This window comes from Zootoca vivipara, chromosome 2, assembly GCF_965207765.1.
Source record: "Zootoca vivipara chromosome 2, rZooViv2.hap1.1, whole genome shotgun sequence".
Taxonomy (NCBI): Eukaryota; Metazoa; Chordata; class Lepidosauria; order Squamata; family Lacertidae; genus Zootoca; species Zootoca vivipara.
Genome location: NC_142584.1, coordinates 10,287,927 through 10,314,697, shown reverse-complemented (window position 1 = coordinate 10,314,697; position 26,771 = coordinate 10,287,927). Strand labels below are relative to the sequence as shown.

At 44.9% G+C, this 26,771-nt stretch overlaps 1 protein-coding gene and 1 long non-coding RNA gene across 2 annotated transcripts; one reads left to right on the top strand and one right to left on the bottom strand.

Annotated features, from left to right (window-relative positions):
- Nucleotides 1–813: 813 nt before the first annotated feature.
- On the bottom strand, nucleotides 814–5,358 carry LOC148686722 (uncharacterized). Its single transcript, XR_015947939.1, has 3 exons — nucleotides 5,221–5,358; nucleotides 4,483–4,662; nucleotides 814–1,832 (listed from the first exon to the last, which is right to left on the bottom strand). It is a non-coding gene; the product is annotated as an uncharacterized LOC148686722 (long non-coding RNA).
- Nucleotides 4,993–21,517, top strand: LOC118081528 (homeobox protein Hox-B1-like). The gene is made up of 2 exons (XM_035108021.3): nucleotides 4,993–5,584; nucleotides 17,958–21,517. Exons 1-2 carry the CDS (start codon nucleotides 4,993–4,995, stop codon nucleotides 18,308–18,310), a joined length of 945 nt encoding a protein of 314 aa, XP_034963912.1. The 3' UTR covers nucleotides 18,311–21,517.
- The last annotated feature ends 5,254 nt before the right edge of the window (nucleotides 21,518–26,771 follow it).

Genomic DNA, 26,771 nt, shown 5'->3' with positions numbered 1-26,771 from the left:
TTGCAATGGACTGGCTGGATGCAGAGGCATCAGTTGGTGAACCCCCAAGGGGAAGAAGGCTCAGAGCCAAGGAATTGGTGGTGGGATGACGATAAGTGGTCAGATGGAGAAGAGGGAGCAGACTGGGTGGAGGACATGTCAGAAGCAGAAGAGGCAACACGGTTTAGTGAGCAGGGAGAGTCTATGGCAGAGAACAATCCAGAATCAGAGGCAGAAGTGGAGGCTGGAGAGGAGGGGAGCCAAGAGGCAGACATCAGGCAGGCTGCTGAAGAAGCCAGGGGGGGTCTCCCCCTCCTGCTGCAACCAGCTCCCCTCCCCACTGATCTCCCAGGACCAGAAGAGGTATGAAAAGGGCAGAGCAGAGACAGATGTGTCCATGGAATCTCAGATTGCTTGGGAAGGACCCGGGAAAGGAGGAAGCTTGGGCAACTGTGGGAAGGTGGGGACCTTCAGTCCTCACAACTGCCTCATTGGGGGCAAGATCTACTAGGAAGAGTTGCTGTGCTCACTAGGCCTGGCCTTCTGAGCTGTTTGTTTCTTTGAATAAAAAGTTAACTTCACTAGTGCCATGTGATTTATTACTGACCTGTTTGAGGCACCCATCCCTGACACATATAGTGAAAATCCACACAGAAGTAGAATAGAATGAGATGTGTGTGTGTGGTTCAGACAGGGTGGGAGGGTCCTTAGGATATATTTTTTAAAAAAACAGCTGGTATTCTGCTAGGAATATATGTAAAATGTGGTTCCCCATCGTGTTCCATTCCCCTCCCTCCATTCCATGCCTGGCAAATAATAAGTCACATTCCAGTCTGCAAGGGACATATTTTTATTTATATATATATATATTTAGGCTGCAACCCTATTCCCACTTACCTGGAGAAAGGCCACTAATTTCTACAGCAAGGACAAGGAACCTTTTTCAGCTGAGGGCCACATACCTAGGGGCCATATTACAGTGATGGGCAAAAGTGGGTGGAGCAAAATTTTACGTTTGTACAGTAGACTAGTTTCTACATACACTCACATACCCCTCCATCCAGACAAGCAAGAGACATAATCAGAATTCAAGGACATATTCCAGCCAGGCAAAAACACTTGGGGTGTGTGGCAATGTCAAAAGTGTATGTCAGCCTGGAGGAAGAGGGTATAGTTTGGGGAGAGGTCCAAGAACCATAGAACTGTAAAGTTGGAAGGGGCCCTGAGGATCATCTAGTCCAACCCCTTGCAATGCAGGAATATGCAGCTGCCCCATATGGGGATTGAACCTGCAACCTTAGCATTAGGAGCACCATGCTCTAACCAACTGAGCTATCCATGCCAGGTGTAAAGGCTGCAATGCATATCACCTTTCAAGGTATAACCCTCACAAGGCAGGTGGCAGGAATAAATAAACAGAAAACACTGAACAGTATAAACATTGCAAGCAAATCAGTGAAGCAACAAGCAAAACTTTTTAACAAAAACAAACCCTTCATTTGCATCAGTAGATTCATGGTGAAGCCTGATAAGCTCTGGGTCTAAGAATAGAGCTATATCATATTGCCTCCTGTCTTTAGGCAGAAGAATGATGCCACAAGTTGCTTTCTGTGGCTTTAACCCAATCACATAATCCAGTGGCTGCATGTGTGCGAGACCACAGGTGTGTTGGCAAAAGACAGGCCCATCATCTCTGATTGTATTTGCAGAAGGCAAAAGACCGAAGCACATGTTGACTTATTTTTTTGTTGCTGATATATTTGCCACCAGGTCTCTCTCTCTGGCATCTATGGCAGGCAATCCAGGTCCCATCTGCATTCAGGTTTCATCTGACAGGCAACGAGGAAGAAATGCTGCCGAATGAATTAGAGAGGCAGAATTCTGTAAGTATTAATCAAGCTCTCCCCCTCCCTCCCTCCTCACCACCCCACCCCATAATACACAGTTTAGCTCTGCAAGGAATAAACAGATGGGAAACAGGATACCTCACTAACCCAGCTGAGGGGGAGGCAGAATTCAAACCTAATGGATTCCAACAGCAGAAGATTCCCCCTCTCCAATAAAATCGATGCTAGGATGTGGGGTTTCAGAAATTGATTAGACTTCCTAGTTACAGTATAAGGAAACATCTAAAAGTGAGAGCAGACTATAAGAGCTTGGTATGAACTCCTCAAATCTTATTCAAGGACATCAAAAAGGGCCATGTAGAGTCAGAGATAAAACTTTTCAAGGATTAAGATATCAAATGTTTACCAATCTGCTCATTCCCAGTGACTCCAATTTTACGGGCAGAGGCATGAAGGCTGAGGTGCAACTCAATGGCAGAGTAGTGATTAGAGCCCACATTTCGTAAGCTAAATCTGCCACTGGTTGATACCTGAACATTTTCTACGAATAAGAGGAAGACTATGCTGTATAATAACAATTGGGACGCTCACACTGGATTCTGGAGGAGGAAAGAGCATGCAACAGATGTGTTGATGGCTTGCAGTGGTGTGGAGGCAGACCAATCCATGGGGTTTGGTCCACAAAGAAAGCTCATTCAGAGAATGGACTTTCCATGTGAAATAGCCACTGTGGAAGCACAGAGCACATGTGTTTACATCACATGGTTTCTCATCACAACTGTGTGTGTGATCAACTTCCATGGAATCAGTGGTAAGTCCTGTCTTTGATGGCACATTCCCAGGTCATCAATCTAAGGTACAGTTAAGGAGCAACTAGCATCCTCAAGTGAACTGGCCCACAGAAGCAATTTCCAGCGCTTTCCACGTGGTGCTCAAATCTCTACAAAGTCAGGGTTCATCCTCACAAGCATGCTCATCATTGGATGACTGCAACTAGCCATGGTAGGGATTCTGCATCACCTTCAATAAATAAAATCCCTTTTCCCTGGAGGAAGTTCATGTACTGTACAGTGATGTACATGCACTGTGAAACATTCATTTTTCTTCTTGAGTGGATGGAAGCTTCTTTAATGAATGGTGGTGCTTTATAGCAGGCTCTGAGATGGGGAAGTTAAACATTTATGTATTCCTGAAACTCAAGTGTATTTCTGTGTGCAAGAATTCCTTTGAATTGTGAAGTTCTCTGTGGCAAAACTGAAGTCTGGTTCACATGTAAAACTCTAGATTGCTTACTAGATGTACTTGTAGCTGAATATGTGAACTGCCTCCCTTAAACAGCACTGTATTTTAGGGGATATAAAACCTCTGTGCTGTTCCGTCTGTGACAGCTTTTAAAGTTTTCACATACCGTATGTAGGGTGTCACTTGATATTGCAGTCATCACATGATCAAAGGTGCCACACGCACTCACCATTACATAAGTTTCTCCAGACCTTCCAGCAATTCTCCTCCCCCCGCTTCTCCCATAATTGTGCCAATAAAGAAAAGCTGTACATGAGTTGGCTTTAAGCAAGCGTGCTATCTGTTCATTTAATATTAACAAATTGAAATGAATTATTTTAATGCCAATTAACTTGTAACTGTCCCTTATTAATAGTGATTTAGATGGATACTTCTTGGAAGTAAGAATGGTAGGCTCTAGGAAACGTGCCTGGAATACAGAACAATTGGACAGCCAGTTTTTTATTTTTAAGTGATGGTGAGATGTTATTACTGTTTTATATCAGTTCTATATGGCTCTGCAGCTCAAAGATTCCTATCTAACCAATCACATTATTACATTCAAAGTGTTGGGGGTGGGCCCTACCTGCTATTGCCCCATCATTCATTAGATGAATTTAACTGTACATTAGAAGTAGGCATTTTAAATATACTTCTCCCGTCCCCTATCTTCTGTTGCATTTTCTACGCTCCATGGATTCCCTCTCAAAATACAGGCAATCGCTTTAATTTCAATTAGAAATATCCTACCCAATCAACTTACAGCAGAATCTGCCAATGTAAAACCAAAACAACAACACACACACACACAAACTCTATGCAAGAGACAGGTTGCATTGTGAATGTGTGCCTGGGGGAGGGTTTTTGTTTTATTTTACTTTTTTGTAACCTTCGCTTGCAATTCTAATAGATCCGGGTGAGTTTTTTTCTTTTTAAATAGCTACTCTTAGGCCCTCCACATGCAAGCTTTATTTCCAGAAAAAGTCGTGACCGTGTTTCGCAGTGTCTCCGACGACTCCCTCTTCCCCACCCCCTCCACCCCACTTTTGAGAGATGTCACAAAGTTTGCGGGTCCTCTCGCTTACTTCAGTTCCTCCTCGCACCCTACCCCCCCACCACCACCACGCGCGCACATGCAGGAACAGCTACCCAACCCTGCGCATCTATTTTCATTGCAAAAAGTAATTGCAAACTTCATCAGCTAAATTAAGATGAAACGGTGTATTATGGCTGGGTACTTAATGGCACCGAGATTCACTTTCGGAAGGAGAGAGAGAATGTGGAGATTTAGAGGGGGAGGAGGAGGGAGGGAGATGCTCCTATAGGAGACAAACCCGCTCTGAAGATGCAACAGACGGAATAAATATGGACTCACCTTTAGCTTCCCGATAGATATTCCAGCAGGATGTAGATGGGGAGGAGATATGATTGCGTCCATTTCTCGCAGCCCAGAGAGAGATCAGTTGCAGAAGCGCCATCTCTCTCTCTCTCTCTCTCTCTCTCTCTCTCTCTCTCTCTCTCTCTCATCCCTCTTGTGTGTTTGCCCAGAGAGAGACTGAAAGTTACAAATTGCTGCCATTAGCTCATCAAACAGTACCTCCCCCCCACCCCTTAGTGAACCTTGGCCATTGGCCAAGCGCCCGTCACGTGGCTCCCAATGTATCGAATTTCAGCTGGCTTTCTTGTCTCAGCCAACATTCTCTGCGCCCCCCCCCCACGCAAAGGGCTTCTAGCCCCCACCCCACCCCCGCCTCCTTGGGAAGTGCGCGGTGAGGGTGGGGGTGAGGGTAGGGAAATGTCCAATTTGACATGGTGAAAGCAGGTCCAAAGGTGTGGGGGGGACGCCGAGCTGGGCGAAAGGGGCAGGGAAGCCCATTAAGGCAGGATGACGGATCGCCCCTTCCTAGAGCTGGTGTGTGGGGCAGGGGGCAGTGGCTACTTCACGGGGACACTCTCTGGAAGGCAGCGACTGCCGGAGAGGCAGCGCTGCTGCTACTCTGGGGACAGAGGCGAGGAGATGGGGCGGGATCTCCCAGGGGGACCTTCTCCTCCCCACTCCCCAGCCAGCCAGCCCCATCACTCCTCTCGCATGCCTCGCCCATCCCATGATTACCTCTGGGCTGGGCCCAGTCCGCCCGCCGTAGGTAGATCCGGAGTGACTTCTTCCCCTTCCAGCTGCAATCCAAACTCCCTCGGTGCTCCCTACCCACCTAGCTATGGGGACAGAGACTTCCCCGCCCCTTCTTCTTCCTCCTCTTCCTCGGTGTACCCAACTTGTTTCCCAGAAGGACATCCCTTCGGGGCTCGGCTGATGGACCTCCAATACTCAGGTAGCCAAGAGGATTTCCTCTTGGCTCAGTCCGTCAGCTCGGGAGATTATTGGAGAGCCCAAGGTGAGGGTCCGCCTCGGGAGGTTGGCGGAGAGATGGAAACTTTTGAATGGATGAAAGTTCAGAGGAATCCGCCCCGAAGAACAGGTGAGTTGTTGGCGAGCAGAGCCCGCTTGGATCTAATTGGATGAGTAGCTGGCGCGCGCGCAACATCACCGGATACTCCAGGTACCTCAAATTGGTAATAGAAAGTCATCTATCACGCGCGGAGATGTCTGTATCCATTGGGCGTCTGATTTCTAAGCAGCTCACGTTTGGCGATTGTAATAACTTATTCTCACGGCTAATGCGAAGGCGATTTAGCATTCTCGGAGCATAAGAATTTGAGGCAGAGCCAAAAAGAGGGAGAGAGAGAGAGAGAGAGATCCTTAAATCAAAAATACACAGCGTTTTGTTGTGATTTTTTTTGTTGTATGTTCGTTTTGGCTTTAAACGGGGGTCTTAGGTCTCACTTTGAAAGGATAACGCGAGGGGTAATTTTCCTTCAAGTTACCCTCTCAGAGAGAATTTTTAACCCTTTACTGTTCAGAATGGGTGCTCTCAAGCAAGCATTTGGTTAGGAATCGACCTTCTGGCGATCATGAAAACGCTGGCAATTTATTGTTTCAAAATAATATTTGTATTTTGGTTTTTTTAAATGTCCAGTTTTTTGTTCTGAATGTGATAGATAGATGTAAAAAAATAAATAATAAAAATATACATCTACCAAAGTAGAGGCGGAAACTTTGTAACGACCTTTCCAAAGTGCTTTTGCCATTATATCGGATTAAAATCCGATAGCAACAAACCTACTGATTGAAGTACCGGCAGCGCTCCATGGATACTTACGGGTTTCGACTGCAGCTAAAGTTAAACTTCTTGGCAACCCTCCCCCCCCCAAAAAGGAGTTAGTCCCAAATAAATGTGTTTAAGATATCGGAATGTTAAATGTAGCACAATTTTGACCTTCCTTCCGACACACGAAATCGTGGGAGAAGGAACCATGCAGATATTACCAGAAACGATCAATTTATCTCTCCTAGCCGCCACCCCCCCCCTTTAAGCCAAGTTGGTTCAGTTCAATCTGTCAGCGCTACACCATCCACGCCTGGCGAACTTTATCCTCCCCGACACAAATACATTTAAAAACAGGTGAAATTGTCTCTTGACGAGGAGATGCGAGTTCTAGGTTCTTTTGACACGGCCGTTGCCAGCAGATCTTAACACGCACGTGACCTCTTGATGCATGTGTGAATTTTGTGTATAGTGCTGGTTTGTTGCCAAATGTCAGGCTAGTCCTCATGGATTTGGGGGGCGTGGGGAGAAATTTCTGAAAGTATGCTGAACTTCCAAACAACAGGTTGGGATTCGAAGCAACATCTTTCACGGTCTATGTGGGATCCTCACGCCCCTTTCTTTCTATGGGATCACCAGGGCCTGAAAGTTTCTAAAGTCAACCAGAGTTACAACGTGCTGGATGGATTTTTTTTTATTTAATATAGCTGTTGCTGCCAACGGGAATCTGGAGAGCTGAGCGTTCTTGTTGCTGTTTTGTGATGGGCTTGTTTGTTTGTTCTTCGACTAATTTGTCCTTTCTGCGGTTATTTTGTCTTTGGGGTGGGTGGGTAATAGAATTTATACACACACTCAGACATTCCCTCTGGGAGGGAGAAGACAAGAGAAGAAGTATGTCCCCAAAATGAAACAGAACCACGGTAGACAGTCTCGTCCCTTCGGAGGCGGTAGGCTCGGCAGTAGGACTCTCCCAGCCCCAAACCGGGATCAGTTGTTAAGCCCTTGAACGGGAAAAGGCTTAAGGAAAAGATTAAGGAATCATTAACCAAACTGGACAATGTACGACATCTCCCACCCATCAAAGAGGACGCCCGCCCGCATTCCGACCTGGGAGACCAAACTTCCTCCAACTCCAAAGCGGAGAGCAATTGGATACTTTGATAGGCGCGCGTCTTGGTCATCTCCCTTTCGCCGTAAACGGCGCGCGTAAAGGGAGCCCCGGAAGCCAGAAATCGGAGAGAAACGGGCTACAGATTTCAGTGCCCCTGCACCCAGAAAGATTTTGGTGTGCGAACTTCTTAATGATGCATATAATGCACACACACACACACACACACACACACAGAGAGAGAGAGAGAGAGAGAGAGAGAGAGAGAGAGAGAGAGAGAGAGAGAATGGAACCATTTTCTTTCCCGAACTACTATACTTTCTTTCGTTGCACCTTGTGAAATTTATTACGGAGAATTCCATGTGCTCCTGAATATAATTCGATCCCAAAAGATCCGACTCTTCCTCTCCCTTTTCTCCTCCCGTGGGGCAATAAGATCAAGTTGCTTCGCGATTGGCTGTAGGGTTTACATGTTCACTTGCTTGTTTTATAGGGTGTTGCTTTTAATGTCAAAATTAGGAATATTTATTTATTGTTTCTAAAACCATTACGAGGACATAGGGACAAAAACGTCATTTTCTATAGCTCTTTTGGGGGGTGAGGCTCAAAAAAAAAAAAAGGAGAGAAAGAAATTTGTGTCGAAATTTTCTAAAGCTGGTTTACACTGCGAAGTCCGAAGTTCCTCCAAGTTTTAGGGAAAGCGGGGGAGGTCGCCACGATCCGTTGCCTTTCCAGATCTGTCACCCTCCGAGATGCGATCTCTATTCGGAGCTTCCTATATTCCTGATAGTAGAGAGATCTCGGCGGGGGGAAATATTGTCTCTGTTTCAAAGCAGAGGAGGACTTCAGTTTCAAGGAACTGGTGGTCCCCCGTATCTGTATAATACGCTTTTAATATAATTATATATACATAAACACACATATATGCATGCATACCAACAAACGCACACCTTTTGTTTGTTGTTGCCTTTAACAATATAAACACTTTCCCCGTTGTTTATCATGGAAACGGGGGAAGGGAAACAAAGACAATTGAAAAGTGTGGAGGGCGTATAATTTTTAATATAGGCTGAGACCTGATCCAAAAAACTGGCACATCTTTATGGTGCCAGCGTGTTTATTTGTGTTTAATATGATTCTTTTTTTAAAAAAAACAACCCGGTGCATTCGCTTGTTTCCAAGCTTGGGAAAGTAAGTCGCGCTAAGGAGATTCTTTTCTTCTTGTTATTTTTCTGAAAAAAATAATAATAAAAATGGCAGGTTTATTTGTTTTTTAAGCTTAGGTTTTGCAAGGATAGGAAAGCCTGCCTTTGGCTGGCACAGAGGTTTGGGAATGTCTGCGATGGAAGTGGGGGGGGGAATTAAATACAGGCGCTCGAGAATCTACCCACTTATTTGGAAGAAGTCGAATTCCTGTTCCGTCTCTGCAATTTACAAAGCTGTATAAGACAGAATGGGGCGGGGCGGGGCCAGGGAAAAATATGTTTCGTTTCCTTTCAAAGCGAAGGGCATTTTCTTCTAAAAATAATCCAGATCTTTAAACATTGCCCTCTGCTCTGGCCCGCCACATCTATCAAAACTCTGTCCCCTTTCAAGTGAGTTCGTCCTTTCAAACCTTGGTTAACAGTTCTGTTGGCTCCTTCTGCCCAAGGCAGCTGAAGTTTAGCTCACATCCATTCCACACCTCCGCCCACAAGAGGAAAAGGCAAGTACGCTTTTGTTTTGTTAAAAACAAAACAAAACAGCCCACCAAGCTGAAGAGACGCTTCCTTGGCTTTAGAACCGGGATGAGTTATGGTTATGGCACTGAGAGAGTTAATTGCTCCTGTTAGGGCAGCGATCCTGGTGTGTAGGAAGCAAGATACCCTGTTTCTCATATTTTAAGACATACCCATAAAATAAGACATAGCAGGATTTTTAAGCATTCAAGGAATATAAGCCATACCCCGAAAATAAGACATAATGATAGGCGCAGCAGCAATGCCGGCCGCGGCAGGAGGAGGAGGAAAAAAATAAGACATCCCTTGAAAATAAGCCATAGTGTGTTTTTTTGAGGAAAAAATAAATATAAGACATGTCTTATAATATGAGAAACACGGTAGGTAGCAAACACCGTTCAACTCTTGGGGGGGGGGGAGTATGCCCACACACCATCCTGCCCAATTCTTTCACTCAAGAACACCCTTCCAAACCTTCCAGATAGTATGGACTAAAAATCCCATTAAACTCAGCCACCACCGCCAGTGGTCAGAGGTTATGGGAAGTGTAGTTTGGCAACATCTTGGGGGCACCAAGTTGGGGAAGGCAGCCCTGGAACAGTCCTCCTCCTCTTCCTTCATTACATTTCTATAGCACCCTTCATTTGAGGATCACAGGGTGGTTTACAGTATAAAAGCAAAAAAATGCACAACATAATAACAAATAAAACAATTCCCCCCAACACACAGTTTAGAAGGCCATAGGTTGATTAATTAGCCAAAGGCCTGGGAGAAAAGAAATATTTTTGCCTGGTGCCTAAAAATGTATGTACGTAATGAAGGTGCCAGGTGAGGCCACCCTGGGGAGAGCATTCCCCAGATAAGGCCATTTTTGTGATGCCACCCTCAGGAGCTTTTGAAGAGGCACATGAAGAAGGGCTCAGATGATGATCGCAGGGTCCAGGTCAATTAAGATGGGGAGAGCCAACCCTGGAGGTACTGAAGTGTTATGATATTGAGATTATTTATTTGTTTATTAAAGTTATATACCTGCCTTCCATCTGGAAAGATCCTGTTGTGTTCCTCTGAAGATGTGCTTTTCTCGCCACCGTGCATTGGTTGCTTCTCTTTAGAGTGCATGACTTTGGCATCTTCAGTGGAAGCTAGCCCATTAGAGCTCAGCCTACTCTCATCCAGTCCCCACCTGCCTGCCTGCCTGCTTGCCTTCTTACTTACCTCCTGTGGGAATGTTCAGGAATGTGGATGAGGAGATATTGTTTAATATATCCTATCCCCGCTTGCGCTAGCAAGCACAAAACTTTAGCAGAGTAAAACATTCCCCTTTTTCAAAATACACAGCAGAAGAACGTTTGCGCAGGCTTGATTTAAGCCACTAAAATAAAGTGTATTTTCCTGGTATTTCCCCTTTTTCCCTCTTAAAAGGAAAGACACAACACAATGCTCTTAAAAGTATAAAAGATGTTTACTTACAAGCATCTCGAGGTACAGCACACTCAAGAGGTAGACTTGCTTAGTTAAAAGGTAATATATACATTGTGAAGTTCACTTATAAGAAGTGAGACTCCATCTCATCTCTCTCTCTAGGCTGGAGGCCTTGAGGGAGAGACTCACTAAGATGTGTGTAGTCCAAGAGGTCTGGTCCAAGAGAGAGAAAATGGCTGTTTCCTTCAGGATTTATCTGCCACTTCCTCAACTCATTTGCATGTGAAGGAAGAGGAAACTACGCTTAGTCATATCCTCCTCCTCAGTCCTCCAAGTGGACTATCTAGGGATTGTTGTGACTTGACTGCACTTAACCCTTTGCATCCCACAAACCCCTTCTCAGGCAATTCACAACATACACAAAAACATACATAAATAACTTTAATCAACCACCCAAGAGTCCCAGCTTGCCACGAAGATCCTGGAACTTCTCTCTTGGCAGGGGCTTTGTTAGGACATCTGCAGTCATCTGGTCAGTGTTGCAGTAACACATTTCAACAAGTCCATCCTCGATCACCTGGCGTATGTAGTGGTACCTGACCCCAATGTGTTTGGTGCGTGCAAGGAACTTTTCACTTTGTGTCAGCTTCATACTGCTCTGATTGTCCTCCATCAAGCTGACAGGTCCCGTTCTTGGCACGCCAAAGTCCTTCAGGAGCTGATCCAGCCAGGGGATCTCTCTGCAAGCTTCCGAAGCCGCAATGTACTCAGATTCTGTGGACGATAAAGCTACACATTTCTGTTTATAGCTGCCCCATGCAATAGCTCCGTCCCCATACATAAAAACATAGCCACTTGTGGATTTATAATCCTTATTGTCCCCAGCCCAATCCGCATCAGTGTACCCAAGCAGTTTAGGGTCTCTGACAGCTGGCAGTTTTAATTTACAGTCCATGGTTCCCTTTAGATAACGAACAACCCTCTTAACTCCAGCCCAATCATGCTCAGTGGGACAACTTACTTTCCTACTTAGGATCCCCACTGCACTTGCCAGGTCAGGTCTGCATGTGGTAACCAAATACAAAAGTTTGCCGACCGCTGACCTGTATTGCGTGTTGTTTGGCAGCAACTTCGAACCTTGTTGATTCTTCAAGAAGTCTGTGGCCATCGGTGTCGCAACTGGGTGTGCGTCCTGCATCTGCATGCTTTCAATCAGTTCAGTTATCTTTTGCCTTTGGCTGAGTAAGAACGATCCATCCTCTTCTCTCTCAACTTGAATTCCCAAGTAGTATTTCACTTTTCCAAGTTCCTTGACCTCTACTTCCCTGTTGAGGTGTTTGACTATGTCTTTATAGTCTTTCTCATTTGACGTAGAAATTAAAAGGTCGTCAACAAAGGCTAAAATGTACGAAAACTGTCCATTCCTTTGTTTGGTGTACAAGCACTTATCAGCAGTCCCTTGCTTGTACCCAAGCTGCACCAGCATCTCATGGAGTTTCTGGTTCCAAGCCCTCGCTGCTTGCTTCAAACCATAAAGTCCTTTCTGCAGCTTGCACACTAGATGTGCCTCATTTGGTTTAATGAAACCTTTGGGCTGCTTCATATAAATCTGCTCAGAAATTTCGCCGTGAAGAAAGGCTGTCGCAATGTCAATATGGTAAACTGACATTTGCTTAGATGCTGCAATACTTAAAAGTAGTCTGACACTGCTGTATCGAACTGTCGGTGCAAACACTTGATCGTAATCCTCTCCATACTTCTGGGAAAAACCTTGTGCCACAAGCCTAGCTTTGTAGCGTTGCACCTCCCCTTCTGAACCCTTTTTAACCTTGAACACCCATTTACTTCCAATTGCTTCCTTACCAGGAGGTAGTTCTGTGAGTGTCCAGGTCCTGTTCCGATGAAGTGCATCTATCTCCTCCTGAGCAGCTTTCCTCCAGAGACTGGCTTCATCTGGTGGCATCCTCTCTATCTCTTCCCATTTGGAAGGTTCCTGTGGAGACGCCGACCTTGTAAGGTAGGACAGCCGTAATGGTGGAACACCTCTGTTGGTTCTGGATGAGCGTCTGACCTCTGGTCTTTCGACCGCATCAGCTTCCTCATCCTCCTCCAGCAGTGGCATATCCCCATACAGCTGCTCGTCATCATCTTCGTCTCTGGTGCTGCCAGGGGCCTGGACCTCCACGTCTTCTCGGGTGTCACCTATAGGGGGTGCTACGACACTAGAAGTTGGATTAGTACTTTGTATTGGTTCAAAAGGAAAAATCACAAATTCCTCATCCTGTGGCTCCTTGGAACAATCAATGGCAGTGTCCTTTGTATCAACTTTGCCTTGCTCATCGAAGTAAATTACATGCTGCGAACTTGTCTTGCCAGTTTGCGGATCCAAGACTCTATATCCTTTTCCTCCAGAAGCGTACCCAACTAGGATCCCTGCCTTCGCTCTGGAATCAAGTTTGTGTCTGTGCTCCTTGGGCACATGATAGTAGCACAAACTTCCAAATACACGTATATGTGACAAATTTGGGGCTTTTCCATGCCAAAGTTCAAATGGTGTGCGCTCTGCGCCTTTTGTGGGCAGTCTGTTCTGAAGATAGACTGAGCAACGAGCCGCTTCACCCCACAGCCTGTGTGACAAGTTAGCTTCCTTTAGCATGCACCTTGTCATTTCCAAAATGGATCTAAATTTCCTCTCTGCAATTGAGTTTTGTTGGGGTGTGTAGGCAACTGTGGTCACGTGTGATATGCCTTCTCTAGCCATGACGGCCTGCATCTCATGTGAACAAAATTCCCCACCATTATCGGACATTAAAATGGAAGGGGCTCGCTGGAACTTGTTCTTGACCATGTTAAGATAGTCCCTGAACAATTCCACTGTCTCACTCTTCTCCTTGATAAAGTAGGCTACGCAGAATCTCGAGAAATCGTCCAAAAATATCAAAATATATTTATTACCTCCTAGAGAAGACACATTCATTGGTCCACATAGATCTGTATGGACAATGTCCAATACTTTAGTGCTTCTCTTCTCTGCACAACGTGGGAAAGAAGGTTTAGTTGCTTTCTCACTAACACAAGTTATACATTTTGATGTTGGTGTATTTGTGTTGCTTTGCTTTACCTGCAGACCTCTCACAAGATCACCTTTCTGTAGTTCCAGAATAACGTTGGTGTCTCTGTGTCCAAGTCTCTTGTGCCAGAGTTCCAGACTTCCTTCGTCCTTTTGACTTGGTTGCGCCACCTTTGCAGACTGGTTCTGCTGGTTCTCTGAAACATTAAGCTCATATACACCATCCTTTAGTGTGCCTTGAACATAAACTTCATCATGCTTAGTCACAATACATTGTCCTTTTTCAAATGTAATTTTAAAACCTTTCCTGTCCAAACTGGACACGCTGAGTAAGTTGCAATTAAGCTTTGGTGCAAACTTAACTTCAGTTATCTTAGTATTAATTGTTTCATGATCTACGTTGAATTTCAAATTCACAGTTCCTGAACCAATTGCCTTTACAATGTTGCCATCAGCAATCTCAATTTCAGAGGTTTCATCCCCATTAATCTCATTAAAATACTCCTTTTCATAACAGAAATGAGAACTCGCTCCACTGTCAAGAATCCACTTATTGCGCTTATTTTCACAATCCTGGACAGCTAAACTCCTCTCCTGCATCAACATGGTTTGCTCATGACTCCCCTTCTTAACACCTTGTGGTTTTGAGGGGTGGGATTCAACTTTATCCCCATTTTGACTCTTGCAGTTCCTTGCTATGTGGTTTTTCCCATTGCATTTAAAACAAATTATTTCTCTAGATGTCTGTCTGGACTTTCCAAAATGCTTGGATGCATAGCTGCTATCCTTCCTCCTTGGATTCCTTTCTTGAGAATCAAGGCTATCTCTGCATTCCTCTCTTAAATGGTTGATAAGCTCATTAAAAGTTAAATCCTTTGTGTGATCCATTATACTTTTAAATGGAGTAAACGTAGGTCCCAATGATGCAAGCATAAACGTTACTTTAGTCACATCATCAAAGGCTCTGGGAGTAAGGGCAATTCTTTGAACAATCTCAGAAAAATTCTTAAAATGCTCTGTAAACTCTTCTCTAGAATTCATCTTCAACTTGAGTAACTTATCCAACAAGTATCTATAGGAACTCTCTGTAGATTGTGCATAAATGCGTTCAATGTCCTCTAGGATCTTAGATGCATCATCTTCAAAATTTATCATTGATAGATGCTCATTCCTCAAACTGCTCAAAATTATGTGCTTGGCTTCATCATTTTTAATACTCCAAGCTTCTATCTTAGCTAAAGCTTCTGCATCGGTTCCTGTAGGCTTTTCTTCCTTAATGGCCTGCAGAACACGCCTAGCAGCAAGATAAACTAAAACGCGCTGCTTCCACTGCACAAAATTATTGTCATCCAGCAGCATAAAACTTGGTCTTGCCTCACTATCAAAACTGGAGCTTGCCATCTTAAAACTTCAAAAATTTCCAAAATTCAAAAATCTTTCAAAAATCAAATTCAAAATCTCAAAAATATCTTCACTACCTCTGAGCTTTCTCAGTGCTGTAAACTCTGAGGGAGGGGAGGGGTAGTTAATCCCCCAAGCACACTGCAGAACAAAGAGACCATGTGCTCAACCAGGAAATCCTAACTGGAAAAATCCTACAGAGTTCAAAATCACAATCCAAATCAATCCTTCAAAAATACACAAAATACGCAACTCTGGGCCGCAATAACCCTTTGTGGGAATGTTCAGGAATGTGGATGAGGAGATATTGTTTAATATATCCTATCCCCGCTTGCGCTAGCAAGCACAAAACTTTAGCAGAGTAAAACATTCCCCTTTTTCAAAATACACAGCAGAAGAACGTTTGCGCAGGCTTGATTTAAGCCACTAAAATAAAGTGTATTTTCCTGGTATTTCCCCTTTTTCCCTCTTAAAAGGAAAGACACAACACAATGCTCTTAAAAGTATAAAAGATGTTTACTTACAAGCATCTCGAGGTACAGCACACTCAAGAGGTAGACTTGCTTAGTTAAAAGGTAATATATACATTGTGAAGTTCACTTATAAGAAGTGAGACTCCATCTCATCTCTCTCTCTAGGCTGGAGGCCTTGAGGGAGAGACTCACTAAGATGTGTGTAGTCCAAGAGGTCTGGTCCAAGAGAGAGAAAATGGCTGTTTCCTTCAGGATTTATCTGCCACTTCCTCAACTCATTTGCATGTGAAGGAAGAGGAAACTACGCTTAGTCATATCCTCCTCCTCAGTCCTCCAAGTGGACTATCTAGGGATTGTTGTGACTTGACTGCACTTAACCCTTTGCATCCCACACCTCCCTCCTCCTGGCCTTGCAGAATTCAGCAGGGAGGACAACTCTAGAATTAATCGAGTTGTCATTGGCTACCTGCCATTGGCTCTGGTTCCACTATTGTTGGGCTCCCCACCTTCCATCCCACCAGTCCCAACAGGGACCAGTCAACGCTGGGTATGCTTTGCGCTAACTCCCTCTCTCTCACCACAGCATTTAATTCTTTGAGACTCTCCAGGAAGTATGAAGCACAGGGGGGGGGGGGGACTGAGACAGTGTCAACAGGAAGAATGAGAGTGACTTGATGGTGAAAGAAGGATGAATGGGGAAGCTTTGGTCCTTCATATGCTCTTGGTCTCCAGCTCCCATCTGCTCCCACCAGCGTGGCTGATGGCTAGCAGGTGTGCCAACTTGAATAAAATATTGTGGGGGGCCCAGGTAAGCCCTGCCCCACATAATCGATCACATGACACAGTGCACACACACCCATTTGAATGGGAATGTCCATCAACTTTGAGGGAGCCTCCCTCCCTCCAATATTTCATTGTGGGGGCCGGAGCCTCCACGGCCCCTAGGAGTTGGCTCCTATGATGGCCAGGGATGATGGGAGTTGGAGTCTAGCAACCCCCAGAGGACCATAACTTCCTCACCCCAGTAGAAAACTTCACACTACATTTTTCTAAAGTGTCATAAGGGCATCTTGAAATATGCAAAGTACCAGTAATATATATGTAAATATGCCACCAATACATGTTGGCAAATGCCTCAGTGAACCGTGATCAGCTGCTGTGGTTGTGTGTAGAATGGGACACAGGAAGAGGAGAGAGCAATATCAGAATTGTCGGGGATGGGGAATGGGACTTGAATATCCAAGCCAGCGTCCCTTCTTATCCCAGATTTCTAACCTTCTCTGAAGACTTGCGTATACAAGAAGCCTAGACAACACTTGATTTCTAATTTTCTGAACAGATTCTAGTCATTTCCCTGAAATGTGTGGTGTTTGCAGTGATGGGAAGTTTCAATCTGTGCTGCTTGATCTACAGTGGCTCATTCGCTCCTGGAAATTGTTGCTAGATGCATGAAGCGATGGGCATGTGTAGAACGGACTCCAACCAAGGTTTCAGGCCAGGGGGAAAGGCACAGTCCTGAATGAGCGGGCACCGGCAATGGCTGTGGAAGCCTGTGCTATGGATTGCCTTTCAGGAGAGGAGGGTAGGTATGAACCAAACCACATAGCCTGTCTTGGAGGAAAAATGGCTGAGCACAGTTTGCATAATGGGTTTTCCTGATTAGCTTTGGAGATGCACCAGGAACTTGGGCGAGAGAGTATTGCTTCCGCCACCCCACCCTGCTACTCCTTTGAACACCTCCAGTTATGACCTCAAGGCACAGCCAGTCCAGGCCTGCCCACATAGCAAGTTGCCCCAACAGTCATTGAAAATGTTGCAAGCTTTCTGCACTGCAGATTCTTCAGGTGTTCAGGGCAAAAGCCATTTAAAAACCGGATCTTATCATACATCCAGACTGATTAGTATCTGGTCAAACTGGCTCTTAAATTTTTTTAATGCCATTTAATTTAGATATATAATTAAGTTATCTTTATCTGGTTTTTTTAAAGTTCTCTTGATCTTATCCATTCTTAATTATGATGGTTCTATGCACTCTTGTGTGTTTATGTTTTTAATGATGCTGGCTTTATGTATATTTGTCTTTCATTCGACTGTGGGTTTTAGCTGTGTTTTCTTTCCAGTTTTATTTGTATGCCACATGGAGAGCTTTTTCATAAAGTGGTTTAGAAATATTCTAAATAAAGGGGGGGGCAGAATCAAGCCATAGTGGGGGGTTTTTGGAGTAGAAAATGGACTGGTCAAATAATAGCAGCAATAATAAACAAAATGATCATACGATTACAAACTATTGAAAGATCAAATGATGGCTGATCCCTTTTTAGATAAATTATTTTAGTTTATTTTTTAAAAAAATTAATTTTGATGATGTAATGCAATAATTTTTGTGCTGGTCGGTGATTTGATTTGAAACTAAGTGGTCTACTCTGAGTAAAACTTAGTTGAATACCACTCACAAACAGTACTCTGAGTGATGCTCCCTTCTTTTCATCCTTAGTGAAGTTACATGATACGACAGCAGACAGGACAACTCCCCACTCATCTCCCAGAACCAGCTTCACCACCAAGCAGCTGACAGAGCTGGAGAAGGAATTCCACTTCAACAAATACCTGAGCCGAGCCCGCCGGGTGGAAATTGCCTCGGCCTTATTTCTCAATGAATCCCAAGTGAAAATCTGGTTCCAGAACCGCAGGATGAAGCAGAAGAAAAGAGAGAGAGAAGGCCAACTGTGGGGAGCTGCTGCTGGCCATGGTGGGCGGGGCTCTTCCTCTTCCGACAAATCAGATCTTGCCTCTCCAGCATCCTCCCCTAGCAGGAGCAACGAGGACACCATCACTCCACCTCTTTGACTGGGAAAGAAAAGAAAGAGGCATTCGTTGAGCCTCTTGGCATTCTTGTATAAGTCCCCAAGTCCCCTTTCAAGGGACATAAGGGATCTTCGCAGACAGGATAGGGAAGGACATCCGTGTTCCCCTGTGTCACAAGTATGAAAAACAGCACATTGGGCTGTCAGGTGAAATTCAGTAGGGATGTGTGCGTAATCAGTCTATTTTTTACTGGTGAAAATCCAAAATAATTTATATACTCTGATGTTCAGATGAATGGAAGGGTTCTTTTGCAGAGAGTTGTGCCAACATACAGTTACACAAGAAACCCAGGAAATGCATTAACAAGGCATTTTCGGGCACAGAAATTCTGGGCATACACAATCGCACACTTCCATCTTTTTTTAAAAAAATCACATTCTCCTCTCAGGTCATCGCCCTCCACATTCCTGTTACCTAGCAGCGCAACCCTACCTAATCAGAATAAGTGGGTACCATCTGAGTTTGATGGGACTTACGGTACTTCCAGGTCAGTTATATGGGACTTACTTCTGAGTAGATAGGCATAGGGTTGCACCAGCACACAGAAAGATCTTTTAAGGGACTGGATTCTTCATTACCAGCTCTGATTTAGATACCTAGATGGCCCTTGTCGTCTTGTGTCTTCTGTACAGTTTAGTTTCATATCTAATAGTCTATGCAGTTTGATGATGCTTCTTACCAAATTTCTGTTGCTTGCAGGACTCTAAATGGAGGGTAGAATACTCGTCCTTGGAGGCAATTGGAGGCTTGGGCTTCATTAACCTTTTCCCATTAATGTTTAGTAGCATATTTATTGATAAATATTCTAGCAGCACACCATGGAGCGCTTAGGATACCTCTTCATAGGAACTTCTCCAGCCAGGGGGGCCAACTTGCATAAGATATTCTAGCAGGGGGCATGTAAGACTCACCCCACATAATTGTGGCGCATGCACACCATTTGAATGGCAATGCACACCAAATATTTTATTGCCCCCCCCCGAAGGGACCTTGGTCCCCTGGGAGTTGGCTCCTGTGTCTACATCAACTGAATGACACAGGTGTTGACCCTGTTAGCCTTATTGTATGCATTTTCACTGAGGCCAGTTTCACTTAAGGGACCAATTGGTGGAGTTTTAGAACAGGGTCCATAAGTCACTTCATGGGATTGACTCAGAAGCAAAACACTTTGGGGGGGACTTTCCTTGTTACAATATTGGCTTACTGAAGGTAACTCAGATAGACCCATCCCCAAGACCACTCTGACCCACCAGTATGCCCCCCCTCTGTTACCTTTTTTACATATGTCCCCACATTTGTGAAACACCAAGATTCACCTCTAAGCAGGAGGGTATTCAATAGATCAGGGGTGGGCAACTCCCAAGAGACAGATCTACTCACAGAGTTAAAAACTGGCAGTGATCTACCCCCTTTTTGGGGGTTCAGGTCAAAGTTGTTGAGCTTTTTTAGGGAAGAGGAAGGGCTGGTTTTTAGGGGTTCAGATCAAAGTAGTTGAACTATTTTTATGGAGGAGGAAAGCCCCGTTTTTTGAGGGTACAGGGCAAAAATGTTGAGCTTCTTTGGGGGGAGCCAGTGATCTACCAGTGATCTACCACAGACATCCAGTGCTCTACCGGTAGATCACGATCTACCTGTTGGGCATGCCTGCAATAGATAAACGGCAAAGTCCTTTGCATGTGGTTCCTTTCACAAGGAAGTGTCAGCTGCTTGATCTCAAAACTGTTTGCTCATACCAAGGCAAGAATTTCTCCCAATTTGCCGAGTATAAAACAACTTCCTCATTAAACAGAGAGGAAGAGAAACATTCACAGACTGGTTGCAAAATACAACAGTGATGGTAATTGTGCTATAAATAGCGCTGGCAGAACAAGGAGCAGTCATTGCCTTAGGAATGAGGAGTGTGTAGCGGCAAAGATTTTGAAAAGATAGTTTTGCAAGTGAGCTGTGGCTTAATTTGCCTTAATATGGAATATCATTCAGGCTGCAATCCTTAGCATGGCATGTATGAGTGGAAGTGAGTTTCATGCAAAGGTCTTGCTCTGCCAGGATCTTCCTCACAGTATGCACCCCATGGCGGAGAGGACATCTGTCCTCCTTTGCTATCAAGCAGCCAACAAACTTGCAGAGGAGTAGGATAAGATTGTGTTGAAGTCCACGTTTATGGAATTCTTTGTTTCAGCCATAAATGGTTAACAGTCTCCAACAGCATAACAACGATCAAATTACAAACATGCTCTCAGAGGCCATTCCTGCACTGGGGAGCAATGGCCATTTCATTAGCTTAAAGTAAGGATTGGATTCGGAAGAAGGGAAAGAAGCAAGATGTTCTTCAGCGTCTGCTGGGAAGGAAAAGGGATATGTATACAGTGGTGCCTCGCAAGACGAATTTAATTCGTTCTGTGAGTCAGTTCGTTTAGCGAAAAATTCGTCTTGCGAATCCCATAGGAATGCATTTATTTATTTGCCCATAGGAATGCATTAATTGAATTTCACTGCATCCCTATGGGAAACCGCGATTCGCTAGATGAATTTTTCACAAAACCCATTCGTCTAGCAAAAAATTCGTCTAGCAGGGCATTCATCTAGCGAGGTACCACTGTATTTTGAACAGGGCACACAATCCATGCTGCTTTTCAGAGCAATCATCTTCAATATTTTCCAAACCTGGAACCCAGCTTTAAGCCAAACATGCACTTGGGGGGTCTATTGCTTATGGCTTTTTTTGCCATCTATTTCTATGTTGGCACTGCTGCTCTTGCAACTCATCTTAGATCAGTCCACATGCCACAATAATGGGTGTCGACCCACCAGTTGACCAATGCTCTAGAGTAAGGGTAGCCAATATGGACTATAACTCCCCTCAGCCCTGGTCATTGGCCATGCTGGCTGATGCTGATGGGAGCCTTCCTATGCGCAGAACAAAATTTGGGCCTTATCCCTGCAATCTTAGAGCAGAAAAACACAGGTTGTCCACCGAGAAGGGCTGGGTGTGTGTGGAGCTCTGCATTTTCATAAGCTTATAGAAGTTAATAAAGCTATTACAAAATATCTACCTCTAAATTTGCCTGGACTATCAGAAGGATGACACGGGTTTATTAAGTATTTATTATTTGTGAGCACTGTTGGCATTGGCGTTTGATTGAGGGGGGGATACCAGATGGAGAAATTAAAATCTTGCTTTGATCAGTACTCTGCATGCTTGGCTTATTACACTTTTTCTCCACATTTCCTCTGAGGAGTTCAGAGCTGCTTATGAACAGTTCCTAGATGGTTTTTATAGGGTATGTAAGACAGGTGCTTAGCCTTAGCAGGAGAACTGCATCATGTGACTTCAGACTGCATCATGTGACTTCAGACCATTAAAATACAGATAGGAATGGAGGCTGTGCACATACTAGCACATGCTATATATTTAAAGCACATTTGAAGCACAATCTTTCTCTCAAAGAATTATGGGCACCAGGGCCAGCCCACCCATGAGGTGGGCTGAGGCAACTGCTTTGGGTGGCAGAACCCCAAAAGGTGGAACCCCAGAGGGAAAATCTGGAAATATGGCAACCCATATCGGAAGTCTAGTTTTTGACAAACTTGGGCTCAACTTCAAGTCACCCAGCTCTACCTCTCTTTCAAATCAGAACCAGTGAAGGTGGTGAAGGTCCGGTGTGAGTGCCTGGAGGCGGTTGGAGGATGGATGGTGGCTAACAGATTGAGGTTGAATCCTGACAGGACAAAAGTACTGTTTTGGGGGGACAGGAGGTGGGCGGGTGTGAGGGAATTCCTGGTCCCGAATGGGGTAACTGTGCCCCTGAAGGACCAGGTGCGCAGCCTGGGTGTCATTTTGGACTCACAGCTGTCCATGGAGGTGCAGGTCAATTCTGTGTCCAGGGCAGCTTTTTACCAGCTCCATCTGGTATGCAGACTGTCTTGCCAGAGTGGTGCATGCTCTAGTTATCTCCCGCTTGGATTACTGCAATGCGCTCTATGTGGGGCTACCTTTGAAGGTGACCCGGAAACTACAACTAATCCAGAATGCAGCAGCTAGACTGGTGACTGGGAGCGGCCGCAGAGACCACATAACACCGGTCTTAAAAGACCTACATTGGCTCCCAGTACATTTCCGGGCACAATTCAAGGTGTTGGTGCTGACCTTTAAAGCTCTAAATGGCCCCGGTCCAGTATACCTGAAGGAGCGTCTCCACCCCCATCGTTCTGCCCGGACACTGAGGTCCAGTGCCGAGGGCCTTCTGGTGGTTCCCTCATTGCGAGAGGCTGAGTTACAGGGAACCAGGCAGAAGGCCTTCTCGGTAGTGGCACCCACCCTATGGAACACCCTCCCACCAGATGTCAAAGAGAAAAACAACTAGAAGACATCTGAAGGCAGTCTTGTTTAGGGAAGCTTTTAATGTTTGATCCACTATTGTATTTTAACATTTTGTTGGAAGCCGCCCAGAGTGGCTGGGGAAACCCAGCCTGATGGGTGGGGTATAAATAATAAATTATTATTATTATTAAGTTCCACTTTTTGAAATATGGCAACCTGAGCCGCCACGCACCCAAGTAAGTGTGGCTTCAGCAGTGGGGCAAGGCCTTCCCATTTTGCCTCAGGTGGTGATACAGGACACACTACCCCTGCTTGACACTGTAGTTTATCCCTCACAGAGTTACAGTGCTCAACAACCCTTATCAAACTACAGTGCCCAGAATTCTTTGAGGGTTGGGAGACATGTGCTTTAAAAGTACAGTGTGCGTGCGCAGCTGAGAAGATAAATATTGGATGTTGATATTGTTTGGTAGGCCAACTGTGCTAGGAGGAATATGATCATGGAAACTGTAATCCATAAAACATTCACTCGTTAAAAACTCCCTTGATGTCAACAAAAGTATTCAAGTGAAAGTGGTTTGTGAGCTGCAGCCTTTGGAAGTGTTGTTGTTTTGCTGATATCAGCAAACGAGGCAGCAATAGTGGGTTTTTTTTGGGGGGGGAACCCTCTATCTATTTCACACTCTCAAAAAACAAGTCATCATTTGATGAAAGATTGACAGAGCTGTTCAAATTTTCTGGTCTTGTCAGAAAACAAACAAGGAACCAAGGGAAACAAACAGAACACCAACCCATGCCTGAATCTGAAATGAATATTGCAGATGAAATCATGTTGCTGAATGTTTGTTTGCCTTGTTCCAGGGTTCAGACTTTCAGAGAATTTGGATCTGGGGAGTAGAGACCACTGGGTATTAGGGATCGAGGAGAAAATCACTTCTGTTCACATTTTGCTTAGAAACCATCCAAGATGCATATCTCAAAACAATAAGTGAACTGAAACACAGCTATTCCTGGAAATTGGTACGTCTCTGAATTTCACAATGCAGTTTTCCAACCATTGTGTACAAATATGTGCATGTTAGGGGAAACTTTGCCTAAAAATGCATAGAAAATAAGAACATAAAATGCAGTATGTTAGGGGAAATTGTCTTTATTAAGCAGAATTTCATATAAAAATGTGTGTGTTAGAAGAAAAATGCACTAAAATGTCAAACAATTCTTGTGAGGACTTTATTTAAAAAGAAAATGACAGGCTGTTGTGGAAATGTGAGGAAATGGCCTTAGGACTGAAGAAATGAGAAACAATGAAGAATCAAAATTGGCAGTTTCACCCATCGCTATTGGCTAAGATCCCCATGTGATTTAGAACACTGCATCATCATGGTACAGGAGGAACCTCTATCAGTAGAGGAGAGCATGCACACGCACACACACACACACAGGTTCAGAAGATACCCAACTCAGCATGGGCAATAAAGGAAAGGTGATGTTCCAGAAGGAGACTGGCTTGTCAGCATGTTCTTACCCAGGGGTCCCCAGACTTACCTGTCCTTCGGCCGGTGCCTTGAGCGCCGAATTGTGTGGTGGGCCGGAGAATGCACCCATAAACGTGTGCACATGCGATTTCCAGTGCACTTCCAGGTCACCAGAGCGGTGGAAATAGCTTGTGCACATGCACCAACGTCATTTCTGGTGCACTTCCAGGTTGCTGGAACACCAGAAATAACTTGTGCACATGCGCAGGGGCCTCCTCCGACCCGGAAGTGCACCGGAAATGACGCTTGCGCATGCGCACAAGCTATTTCCAATGCTCCGGCAACCAGGAAGTGGGCAGCTGCGCCGCACCGATAAGAGCGGGCAGCGGTGGCGGGCGGCGGGGTCACCAGGGGTTGCCGGGGGCCGGATAAATGAGCCTTGCAGGCTGTATCCGGCCCCCAGGCCGTAGTCTGGGGACCGCTGTTCTTACCCTTCCTTGTTCACCCGAGCAAACACCTGAAGAGGGCTCCTGTTGTTCTTGCACAGAGGATCATAGGAGACATCAGTTGATGCTGGCGGTGATGAGAGTGATTTTCCATTTCATGTAGCACTGAAGCCTCTACCCTTGCCTCATATTCCTCAACAAACCTTACAACCTGCATGACATCTCATTGTTATTTCCCCTACATTGCACATGGCGGGGGCAGGGATGAAGATGGTGCATACCTTCTAACATTTCTCCAATGAAAATAGGAATGTCCTGTTCAACAACAACAACAACAACAACAACAACAATTTATTTATACCCCACCCATCTGACTGGGCTGCCCCAGCTACTCTGGGTGGCTTACAACATATATAAAAACATTATAAAACATGAAACATACAAAACTTCCCTAAACTGGGATGCCTTCAGGTGTCTTCTAAAGGTGGCATAGTTAGTTTTCTCCTTGGCTTGGGTGTGTGTGTGTGTCTCATAACTCTATACCCTCCAACATTTCTCCGATGAAAGTAGGGGCATCCTACGGAAAAGCGGGACACTCTGGGATCAAATCAGAAACCGGGATGGCTTGTGTAAATTGGGGATTGTCCCTGGAAAATAGGGACACTTGGAGGGTCTGATGGTATGTGCTTGCATATACATGTGCACACACACAAACCACAAGTACTCACATAGCTTAGAGCAGGCATCCCCAAACTTTGGCCCTCCAGATGTTTTGGACTACAATCCCCATTGTTGTAGGAAAAATACCCCCCCTTCATTCTTCTTATAATACATAGATTCACTATCAAAGGGGTGATCTTGAAGGGTTCACCCAATACAACACATATGTAGCCCCCTCTGGCAAGGGAATTTCCACCTCCAACTGTACCCGACAGCCGACTACGGTATCTTCTACACAATGGATTTTCCTCCCAAACTGGATTGACTCAGGATGAAATCAAAAAACAGCTATCACCTTCATAATGACTGTGAAACTTCTCTTTGTCCTGTGGAATGTGACAGGGAGGGGGTGAGAAGAGGCCAGGAGCAGCTGGCCAGGTACTCAAATTTCTACCTCTGAACCCCTCCTTTTTGTGATGTATCAATGACATATTAGTGACATATTAGTGATGTATCTTTAGGGGTGTACCTTGGTGGTGGGATGCTAATAAAAAGGGAAGACCCTGTCGCGACAGTACTTTCTTTAATAAAGGCCAAGCCTACTGGCTGCTGTTTTGCTCTGATATTCTTGGCTGGAGTCTTGTTTTGTCCAAGGGGAGCCCTCAGATTTCCCATTAACACCATCTTCCCTGACCACTGGTCCTGTTAGCTAGGGAAAATGGGAATTGTAGACCAAAACATCTGGAGGGCCGCAGTTTGGGGATGCCTGGCTTAGAGCAAGAGCTGTAAGTTTAAAGAAAAACAGTAGCTGCTTGGTCAAGAGCCATGACCAAGCTGTTTCTTTTGCAGTTCAAGATGCACTCTAGCAAGTGGACAGAGGGCTAGTGCAACCTGGAATGAGCAGTAAAAGACTACAGCGTGTACCACTGAATTGTGACTGGTCTGTTAAAAAAAAAAGTCACAGCACCCACTTTCAGTGGAAGATTTCCCCGCTTCCTGATATCATTTAGACAGGCTTTCTTGCAAAATCACAAGTGCCTTACAGAAAATCCATACAGGCCCACTCTTCCTTTCACCTCTGACCTTTTGACCTCCGTCTTGCCTCGGGGCAGCGGTGACCCGGTCACTGCCTAACCCTGAGTCAATAAGTCTACCTTCATTAGCATAAAACATGAATCTAGTGGCAGTTTGACAAATTATAACTTCAAGCTAAAGATCTGCCAACTGGCTAACTCCTGTAACGACTATTTATCATTGGAAATGGTAAATCATAGGAATTCAGATGACTTAATTATTCAGATAAAAAAAAGAGAGAGAGCAAACGCAAGAAAGAGAAAGGGAGGGTGGGAGAATCCCTCAGCTTCTGCAGGATATCTAAAGATGAAAGCCTCTCATGGGGGAGAAATCACCCTCCTCTGTCCCCTCGGATCTCATTCCCTGCTCCTTTGTCTGCTCTTTCTTTTTATCCTCACTTCTCTCATTTTTCTTTTCCTTTGTCATTCTTTCTCCCAGTCTCTTGCTCTTTTTTGTGTCCTTCTTTC